Source organism: Notothenia rossii, assembly GCF_949606895.1.
Source record: "Notothenia rossii genome assembly, chromosome: 1".
Taxonomy (NCBI): Eukaryota; Metazoa; Chordata; class Actinopteri; order Perciformes; family Nototheniidae; genus Notothenia; species Notothenia rossii.
Window position 1 is genome coordinate 78,595,837 of NC_136912.1, and position 11,030 is coordinate 78,606,866.

Consider the following 11,030-nt stretch of genomic DNA (forward strand, 5'->3'; position numbering starts at 1 on the left):
GGAATACAGTTTTTTTTCTTCTCTCTCTACTCCCGACTGTTAACCACCCACTACTTTCACTAACCATGAGTGATTGGAAAAGGAGAGCTAAACGGGTTGTCCTACCCTCCCAGAGGCAGTATTGATTTTCCTCCATTCAGTGTTCATTTGATTGAGACCCAGCTATGTGAGAGGAAGGTGAAAAGGAGAGTGAGTGTGTTACAGAGAGTATTGAGCTCTTGTTAACTGAAGAAGGCTGCAGACACCCGGTGTAGATCGGGGTGGGGGGGGGGGCGGGTGGGACAGGCAGTTCTCCAGTTTCAGGCCAGCTACCTTATGTGTGACACACCACAATCCTGACCCACCTGGATAGCACCCAGAACAATGAACCAGTCTGAACTGACAACCGACCCGTTGCTCAATGCCAACAGCAGTCATGGAGACTTCTTTCCTGGAAGGGCCGCCAACCACTCTTGTCCCTTGGGCTGGGGGCTGAACGAAGGCCTGGAGGCTTGTGTCCTGGAGACTGCTGTCATTGTACTTCTGACCGTGCTGATCATTGCAGGGAACCTGACGGTGATCTTTGTGTTCCACTGTGCACCTTTGTTACATCACTACACCACCAGCTACTTCATCCAGACCATGGCTTATGCGGACCTGCTGGTGGGTCTTAGCTGCCTGGTTCCCACCCTATCGCTACTCCACTACCCAGCAGGTGTCCAGGAGCCCATAACATGCCAGGTCTTTAGCTACGTCATCTCTGTTCTGAAGAGTGTTTCAATGGCCTGCTTGGCTTGCATCAGCGTGGACCGCTACCTGGCCATAACAAAACCACTGTCTTACAACCAGCTGGTGACGCCATGCCGGCTACGAGGCTGCATCACTCTTATCTGGGTCTACTCTAGCCTGGTTTTCTTGCCCTCCTTCTTTGGTTGGGGTAAGCCAGGCTATCATGGGGACATTTTTGAGTGGTGCGCTCACTCTTGGCCCACCTCTGCCCTCTTTACAGGCTTTGTGGTGTGTTTGCTCTATGCGCCTGCTGCACTTGTGGTTTGTTTTACCTATTACCATATATTTCGCATTTGCCAGCAGCACAACAGGGATATCAGTGAAAGACGGGCTCGTTTCCCAAGCCAGGAGATGGAGACCGGTGAAGGGGGTGGTGGTGGCCATCATGGAGGGCATGGACCAGACCGGCGATACGCAATGGTGCTGTTCCGCATCACCAGCGTTTTCTACATGCTATGGCTGCCCTACATAATTTACTTCTTGCTTGAAAGCTCCCATGTGCTGGATAGCCCTGCCCTCTCCTTCATCACCACCTGGCTGGCCATTAGCAACAGCTTTTGCAACTGTGTCATCTACAGCCTGTCTAATAGTGTGTTCCGCCTAGGCATGCGTAGGCTCTCGCAGACGATGTGCTCCTTCAGCCACTGTGCGGCAGATGACAGGGACTTTGGGGAGCCTAAACCAAGGAAAAGGGCAAACTCATGCTCCATCTGAAGGGAGGATTGTTTCAGGATGACAATATTGCTGGAATCTATCAGTGGGGAACATAAATATTACCAAGCTTAGCAGCTAGTTAATTTCAGTAACATTGACACGGCTTACCTAACAAAAAGCAATTTATGTATAAGCCTGTCAGCTGACTCCATTGACATTGCCTTCGTCACACAAACAATGTTTATTTGCATTACAAGCTTTTAAAGCACATGTGTGCAGCGTCTAAACAGAGATTTAAAGAGATAGCAATCTGTGATGGCTTTTTATCCTGTGGTATGTACCTTGGCTGTAGATCATGTAGAAAGTAGTCTCCCCATTGCTTTCTTAACCTTTACATCACATTGTATGTCATCAGCCAGGTCAGACATAGTGGGAAGATAAAACTGTTAACTTTAAAAGATTTACAAATATCTCCTCAGACACCAAATGTGATACTACTGTTTCATTCATGTTGCAGTAAGTAAGTGGTTATTAATAAGATCAACCTTCCATTTGGATGTATTTGTTGTTTCTATTACTATCATTAGCTGAGACTAGATAACCTACATTTACTTGTTCTCTTAAACCTTTCTAAAGGTTGTAAAATATTGACTTTTTAACTGTAGAAACACACAGTGACAATGACAGCTATTGTGCTCTGACAACATTTGGCGTTTGGCCTTGACTGTTTGGTAGAGGAAAGTGCGCAGTCCATTCCTGCTGAACAATTTTTTTTAAAATCTGTAAACATAACGTGAACTGGAGAGGTAAGCAAAAAGGTCAGGATTTAATGGTCAGTTGACATTTTTTTTCTATTATTGGAGTGATTAGCCAATCATCAATTTGACAGTTTTGATATTTCAATGTGTGTAATATGGCACTGTAGTATGGCAAAACATACATCACAAACATTAAACCCGTACTGAGTACTGCAAAGAAACAACGCAACTAAGGCATGTAGAAACCCTCTAGAAAAAGTCAAAATCCCCGCAATGAGGAATAAGTAAAGTTTTCAATTGATTTAAAATGGTTACTAACGTATATTGACATCAAATTGTCATAACATTCAACCCATTGTCTACTGCTGTAGTTTGAACTGTGTCAGATTCTTAACAGATGATATGCTGTTTTAATTGTTTACCAATTTAAATATTAGCTGAGAATAGTTAATTGCCAATGGATTGGTGTAACCCTAAAGAGCACCTTATTGTCAGAATTCAGACATAGGATGTGACTGTTTGACACTGAGACCTTTATTATTATATATATTGTAAGTAGTGAACTGATGTCCAGCACAATTTATTCTTTTTTTTTTTTCAAGGTCCGCCTTTGCGCTTATGCAAAACAGCAACAGCATTCCCACCATTTGTGTGGCATTCCTGATATGGCTGTGTTATGAGTATTCTGCTAACAGTTTGATGCATGAGCGCTCATGACAGCCATTTCTAACCAGCAAATAAATATTAAATCCAACCCTGTATATACTGTTTATACAGAGCCACGTATTCTGGGTAGTGAACAAAGAGCATTGACAAAATGAAACTGCATTTAATTCACATTCACATTATTAGTTATAATGCAAGGTATTTAGTTTCAAAACAGAATTCGGTATTTAAGGTGGATTGAGGATGTACTCATTATTAAATGCACCTTTGCTTTTAACAAACTCACAAAAGTCACTTCAGTATAGGTAAGTGATAGTAGACGCTGTGTAAACCTGAATATGTAGGCATGTTAAGGGTGTTTTGCTTTAGCAGCAGTTATCTTTGTAAAAGATAACTACCGGTACATGTATGCTGAGAATTGATATTGAATTGTAATTCCTAGAATTTGTGGACAAGGCTCGGTTTAATGCGAATGTGAAAATCTGGAATTAAATTTGGTTATAAATGATTCAGGCTATCAGTAACTCATGTTGTAGAGGTTAGTTACACTTTGTGCCAGACATTTCTCATGACTTCTAAATTGCAGTCTCTTTCTGCTGCACCTAGGCACTTCCTGATTAAAAACAACAAACGACAAACAACAACAAATCTTCTGCCCCCCAATTTTAGATACTTGTCAATGCCTTTGTGAACCACCCCAGTATTAAGTATGCACTTTCTACAGGGTGAAATCTAAGTGGCAATCAAACTGTACATTTCGGCTTGTTGAATTTTCTTTTCAACATATGACTGTACTGGGAAGGGCAGCGAATAGGTGGTACAAATGGAATCCATAATGGATTGTTTGAATCAGATACGTTCAGTAGTTAACTCAATTCCACTTAAGGATAACCTTGATTGTTCTTTTACTGTGCCCACTCCTGACCAGTTAAATCTTAAGACTGTTCCCCAATCTGGGGCTTTTTATACACAAAGTGCAGACGATGTGGGCTTTTAAAACAACTCAAAGACGGCCACTGGTTACGACTATAGTCCTTGCTACAGCACTTTAGTACAGTCAGTCGAGTCAATGTATATTTGATCCGTGTCAAAGGAAAATAAATTTCACATTAATAAAGCCAAGTGCCATAGCCAATAATTTATACTAAATATTGTCATTGATCGCATAGTGGTGTCAGTGTGGTTTAGGCCTTCCTTGTAGTGTATATTTGTTCAAGCTAGAAATCAAGTGATGCAGCAAACCTAGCCCATTTATGTTGTAACTGCATTCTATGTTGCTGGATAGTGGCCTGCGTAAGTCATTCCTAATTTTAAAGCTGCATTAAGTGGTCAAACACTTGGGAAACACAACGGAAAGTACATGAGGTTTCAGCTTATTACATTTGAGGGACGAATGTAAGTACAACATTGTTTTTAAGCTAAGGTTTTGAAAACCAATATCACCAAGAGAAAAAATCTCTTTTGGGTTATCCATATGCCCTTTTTTCTGTACTAGGCATTAGTTTGCTCTGTATTTTTGCAATTTGCGTGAGGCAGGTAGACTGGAATCAACTTTAAATAATAATTTGTTGGGAGTGGCTGCCCATAGTTTGTACTGTTGCTGTTTCAGTTTTGTTGGCTCAGACAACAAAACGACCACATCTTTGTAAAGCAGCAGTATGGGGAATTGATTAATCAGAATTCTGCCCCTTTAACATAACCATGAGTTGTTTGATTCAGTGTTAATATAACAAGTATTGCTTTATACAGCTTTGATGCATTACAGACTGTTCTGTATACGTGCCTAAAGATGTATTTTGTATTTAAAGTGAAAGAATATGTTGACAAGTTATCACTGGCACAAAAACATGCTGCACCTTTTCAGTTTCCAGCTACATGAACATAAGGTTGGACTGTGAACACATCTGAAGTGACAGTTCTGAAGTTAGTTTTCATTGACATGATTGATAGTTCAAATGGGTCTAACCAAGAAAGGGTCAAGTCACCCATTTATCACAGACTTCTTTCAAATGGGTTCATGTTCCACTATATGATGTCTACAATATATATGACAAGAGGAGACATCAGATTTGTCTTGTGAATTCCCTTGTGTAGCCATATGACCTGGCAGATATGAGGAATAGCGAGCGGTAGGGGAGTACAGCAGAGCCGTGTCAAATACTGAACGTGCGATTCTTTTTATTTTGATAGCTTGTGTTTTTGGTGCTTCTTTGGAGCAAAGTGCAGTTGGGTAGTAGAAGAAATGTATAGGATCTGAATTAGTGCTATATTACCTTCACAATATGGTGACACACAACAAACGCAGAAGAAAACAACATTCAGTAATAGCCTAAAAAATTGCTCTGTCGTTACCATTTAATGTAAACGTCAGCATATATTCAAGTGAAGATAATAGTATTTGGTAAGAAGTTGCACAAATATGCATTCCTTTGGTGGGCTTTTTTGTAGCGGGTAATGTAACATGTGTGTCTTGGCTCAAATTTTCACAAATCCAAGAGCCAATGAATGAATATATAAAAAAGTAATTGTTTATATGTGTCTATATTACAATGACCAAACTTGAGTGGTAGAAAAATAAACTGTTATCTTGTTCAAACAAGTGATCTTATTTTCAAGTGCATTCATCTGGGCTTTTAGTAAAACAATAGTTTTTATGAATTCAAGAATAATATCTATTTATTTATTAAGTTATGTTTAAAACTTTACACATGATACGGTATATGAGTATACTGTATGTAAAGTGTATGAATCTGTTTTTATTCTGCTGTACAGCCAAAAAAAATCAGACAAATTCTGTCAAAGGTATGGCACACCATTTGTTTTGAATCAACTAAGCTGCTGATGTTTTAATAGGAGGCAGATTGTGTTAAATTACATAGTATCTATTTTTTTATTTTCAAAATGTTGTGAAAGAACATGGTTTTGTTGTTGCTACCAACCCAATAAAGTTGAAAATAGTAGAAATTCAAATCTGTAAAGTTGTTTTTTATGAATTGTTTTTGTTCCTGTAACAACAATCACCGATTTGCCAGCTTTCATTCATAACCAGTGAACCTCTCCCTAGACTTGCCCACACATTTCCTTCCCTCTGCACCTATCTTATAGTGAGGAGGATGGAGATGTGGGTGTATTCCTGTGTGGCTTTCAGTTCTAATTCCTAAGCTTGACAGGGTTCAGTGCAGAAAGCTACTGCCTGCCTCATCAAACATTATTCAGGTGCCCTTTAGCAAGTTGGTTGGATATTAAGCCTCAGTTACTTTTGAATTGTAGTACATTTCCTCCTTGGACAGAAAGAATCCTGAATAAAGATTGCCACCGTGTAGTTTCACAAAAGAACTCTGACATTTGGACTGTAATTTCATCTGATGGTTGCTCGAGATCAGTTACAAGCAATGCAAGACTTGTAACTTTGAGCCAGCAGATGGCTGATCAAGTGGCATTTGCTGGGAACCAAATCTGCAGCAGGGTAGCCTTTTCCGTTAGTGCCATTGGGAGTTAATGCACACCATCATGTCATCTTTCTGTGTGAACAGTGTCCTCATTAGAGAGTCTGATCCCTTGTTCTGCTCTTGAATTGGCCTTTGAAATTCATAAACTCAACCCTTAGACTGCAGACAATCTTTGAACTGGCCGTAACCCCACAGTCTTCTCCGAGAAGCTTAGTGGAGGGACGAGCAAAAGGAGAGGGAAGGTCATATTGGAAGAACACTGAACTGCCGATCCTGGAGAGGAACTGAAATAGAAAAGATGGCAAGATAAGTAGACTGCCTCAATGAATAGAGAAGATTATAGAAAACATGTTGATCCGGAGGGAGGAATTTGAAAAGGAGGTACGAGGAAGAGGAGGAGAATTAGTGAAGAAGCAAGAGAGAGAGAGAGAGAATGAGCGTTACAAATTATGACTAGTACTACAAATGCAATTTTACACTGATTTCTAAAAATACTAGTAAGGTCCAAATGAGGGTTATTTGTTTAGTTTATTATTTTTAATTACAAAATCTACACCCATTTTACTTAAGGTTGAGTGTGTTATTAAATCAGCACAAAATAACTATTGCTATTTTATGTCCTTAAAGAACAATAAAAAAACACTTTTGTTTATCTATAGCTGAGTTTTAAAATACGTAATGTTGTTATATGGCTTAAACTTTAATAAACATTGCAATATACAGTTTTGGCTCATTGTATGTTGTGTTCGTGTAGATCCTGCCAGAAACCTATTTTTAAGAGCCAATTTCTTGTTGTGTTTGATGCCTAGATTTCGAACGAAAATCTCTATTTGTTCCTTCTTCCAGAAAACATTTCATCCCCTCTAACCAGCCAAAGCACAAGCCGCTTTCCGGCCCAGGCCCACTCAATATTCATGGGCAACACTATATCAGGAATTCCCTTTTATTTCCATAAATGGCAGCACTCGCCTCACTTCCTCTTTCCCCTTCCATCCTGCCACTTTCCTCCTACTCTTCCATCCTGATTGAGAAAAGACCACCTGACTGTCCTTTGAGGCGGGGAAGTTCTAATTGGAGGTTGAAGCCAGTTCCTGCCCTTCTTCTGCTAAGGGTGGAGGCTTGCGGCACCCACCAAAAGCCTTTGATGGCATAAGGAGGACACACTCATGAATCCACACACCAACACACCCTCATATATCTTGCATGGCCTCAGTCAGGCTTTGAAAACGTACATGTAAGATGCGACTGTGTCCCGATAGCTGACAGGTGATGATCTAGGATCAGCTGATTTTGTGCTTTTACTGTATGTAAAGTGTAGTGTTAAATATTTATTTATCCGTTAACATAACTGAGGCTGACCATAAGACTGTAGTGGCTCTGGGACTGTACTTGGGTACATTGGTGCTTTCAGCTGAATGTATGACCCAAATGTCACAACAATTCTTCCCAGTTTGGGACATTTTACTTAAAAACACAAATGTCACCCTCATTGTGGTGATACAAGATAAAGTCACAAATCAGTTCAAAGTGTCAGTAGGATTGATACTCAGGGGACCATGAATATCTGAACAAAATGTCATGGTATTAAATATAATAGTTGTTAAGATTTAGATTTTGTTTTTCTGGACCAAAGTGGTGGACTGCCAAACTGAAGACATCATAGCCAACCAGATCCATGCATTAACCTCTGGAGTGTTCCACTGCTTAAACGATTTACCAAACCAAATATAGAAATCCTACATTTCAAGCAATTTTCCTTACAAGTTTTTATTGTTGATCAGAATTCACAAATGTCCCTCCATGGTTATGAGGATAAGGAAATATAACAGTTTCATAAAAATACCGTGAGAGCCTCTCAGCAGAGCCTTAGGTCGGGACTTGACATTTTAACCACATGGTATCTATTATTTCTAAATGTTACTATCTCTAATCGCCATTGTTGCCAAAAAGGTTACACTGTCCACCCAGAGACAAAATGGTTGCAGGTTCAATCCCCCTAGTGGACTTGCATCCTTCAAAGTGCCCCAGAGCAATAAATGGAATACTTACTGGCCCACTCATTGCTGGATTCCCTTGATGGGAACATTGGAAAATGTCATCATCAGCTCCTTTTTAGAGTTCAGCACTTCCATTTCACCTTTGGACCCGATGATTGCCTTCGGTAGACTTTCTCTCCATCAGTCGCTATTTGACTGAGAGCTTTCTCTTCCATCTTCTCTAAGTGCTTTGACTCTCCCAAATGTTCTCATTGGTTGCAAGAGGCATTCAGCATTCCACTTTCACTCTGAAGTCAGTTTCTGCAATTTTCTGCTTATTTCACTTTTATTCTCTGTTGCATCATCTTTTGTGTCTTGAGTATCGCTGACAATGCAACTTAGAAACCACTTTTTGAAACCCCACCTCTTCCTTGAGCACCTTGCCTCTATAGCCAGTGGCAACTATTAAAACCAATTCAGGTCAGGGTTTGTGTTTGGCCTGTGATGGGACCACTTTGGCCATGTTGCTGACGTAGCAGGTGATGCTTTTATCTCCTTGGTCGGACATGTTTTATTATGGTAATAACATGGGTGCCTACCTACTGTATAAGGTATATTTGTTTGTGTTTGCCACTTGACCGTAAAGGTAAACTACGTGTTATATGAATGCCCATTTCCCATAAATTTTGCCATCGTGACTATGGGGTCATGCTCACGTTGGAATCACCACCTCTGTCGTAGAGATTCTGGTAAAAAGGTTTATAAGAGCTAGCTATCAAGTATCCAAGAGCATTCCAAATAAACAGGAGTTTTACATGACTTGCTTCAAACTGTTGTCTTTTGAGTCAGACTGGGAGAGACAGTAAATGCCAGCCCCCATCTTGAACTGGGCCCTGCTGCCAGCCGGCTGCGCCCGCCTCGGTTCAGCGCACTCAGAAGCCTTTTAAGATCCCTTTGTGTGCTCAAACCAGAGATGTTGAGAGGGCATCAGCGTCAAATGTGTTCAATACAAACACGTAAGGACCTGATACAAAGTACTGTAACGGCTGAATGACAGGTATGTATTAACTCAGGTATAATCAGGAGATTATAAATGAAGGCTAAAAGACTAAACATAACATATTTAAAAGGTAAAAAAAGATAAATGAAATATTAGTTGCGAGGCTGACAGAAAATAAATATAAATAGATTGGCTGGACATCTAGTTATTGATCAAGTAGAAGCCCTCTAATGACTATTCAACTTGTGATTGATAAACTGTCTTCAGTTATCTACAGTACCACCTCTCCTGCACATTTCCAATCTCCCCATGCCTCATTGTCAAAAGCAATGAATATTTTACACCAGGAAGTGTTCAGGAATTAGGTCAGAATGGTCATCATTTAAATCCATATTATGATCCATTCAGATTAAAAAGGTTAAGAAAAGAGAGCCAAACTTACCACAACTTCATTTAAAGACACTTTTGAATGAGTTTTTTTTCAGGCAGAACATTTGACTATTTACTAACAGGTTTTTATCACCTGCAATCAATTACATTTCAAAATAATATTGTCATAATAAAATCTAGTTAATCAAAATCAGTTAATGCTTATAAGCTATTGATGGTTAATTTCCTGCTGTTCGAACTACTGAATAAATGAGTTCCCTTGGTGTCAATGTGACATGCCAAGTTATTTTTGTACAATGAACTCGCATTAATAAAAATGTTTTCTTTTTAAGTACTGATGAATGAAATAGCTGACTTAATAAAAGTTATGTTTTAGTGCGTTACAAATGCTTTCCTTTCTGGTCTTGTCCAGCCTATCTCAAACTGTGATGTTTCTTCCTCTCTTCTCTTCCAGTGTCAAAATTGTCAAACAATTGAGCTCGCCACAGCTGGCACTTTGAACTGCAGGCATTATTTCTCCTGTTCGAAAAAGGGTTTTATTGGGAGAGACAGGCGTTCATTCAAGTATTGGCTTTGTAGACACTTCAAACCACTTTTCTTACTGCTGTGCTAAAGGAACATCTAATAATTTCCTTTTGTATGTATTTTCTATTCATCCTTACAAATTAGATTTAGCATAATTTGCACACATATTCTTGCTCTAGTGATTCAATCATACACGACAAAGCAAACCACCTTGACCGACATTAGAGGACAAACCTGTTTTTTTTCCTCAGGCACCGACAGCCTCCCCTATTCTTTCTCAGGGAATTTATCCTGAATTAAATGCCATTTTATTACACTTAGATTAGATTAAAGTATCCTGTCTTTACTAGCCAATATTCAGTGTTATTCATTTAACTGCATTCTGCATGTGAAAATTCTTCACTGTAGAATCATGGACACTGAGATTTGAGGGTGCGAAAACCATCAAAGTTATTACCGGTTGATCTATAATGAAACAAAGGTTTTACAGTATGAACATATACTTGTCGGTTGGTGCCGTGGAATGCGCTGTGCACTTTTTAAAGATAAGGAAACTTAAGTTTTGCATTTGTCATTCAACATTTAAAATAAATAAATAATACATGAATTAAAACCCATTCAGCACATGCATGTGGTTAGTTGCACTCTTCCTGTATGTCATGGGGGATGTGACTTCTAGTCTAGCATCACATCCCTGGTTACAGTTGACTGTGTCCATTGTCTCTCTGCCTCTTCCCAAATGAACATCAAGAATTAAGAGGCGCTGTGTCGCTATGGAAACCCCAAACCAAGTGTGAAGAAGCAGCAAGGTATCAGAGTTCATTTGAAGTTTATAAATAGGGCG

At 39.6% G+C, this 11,030-nt stretch overlaps 1 protein-coding gene across 1 annotated transcript; it reads left to right on the top strand.

The window, feature by feature from the left end:
• Positions 1-314: 314 nt before the first annotated feature.
• gpr52 (G protein-coupled receptor 52) lies at positions 315-6,883 on the top strand. The gene has a single exon (XM_079686264.1). It carries the CDS (start codon positions 364-366, stop codon positions 1,480-1,482), a length of 1,119 nt encoding a protein of 372 aa, XP_079542390.1. The 5' UTR covers positions 315-363; the 3' UTR covers positions 1,483-6,883.
• The last annotated feature ends 4,147 nt before the right edge of the window (positions 6,884-11,030 follow it).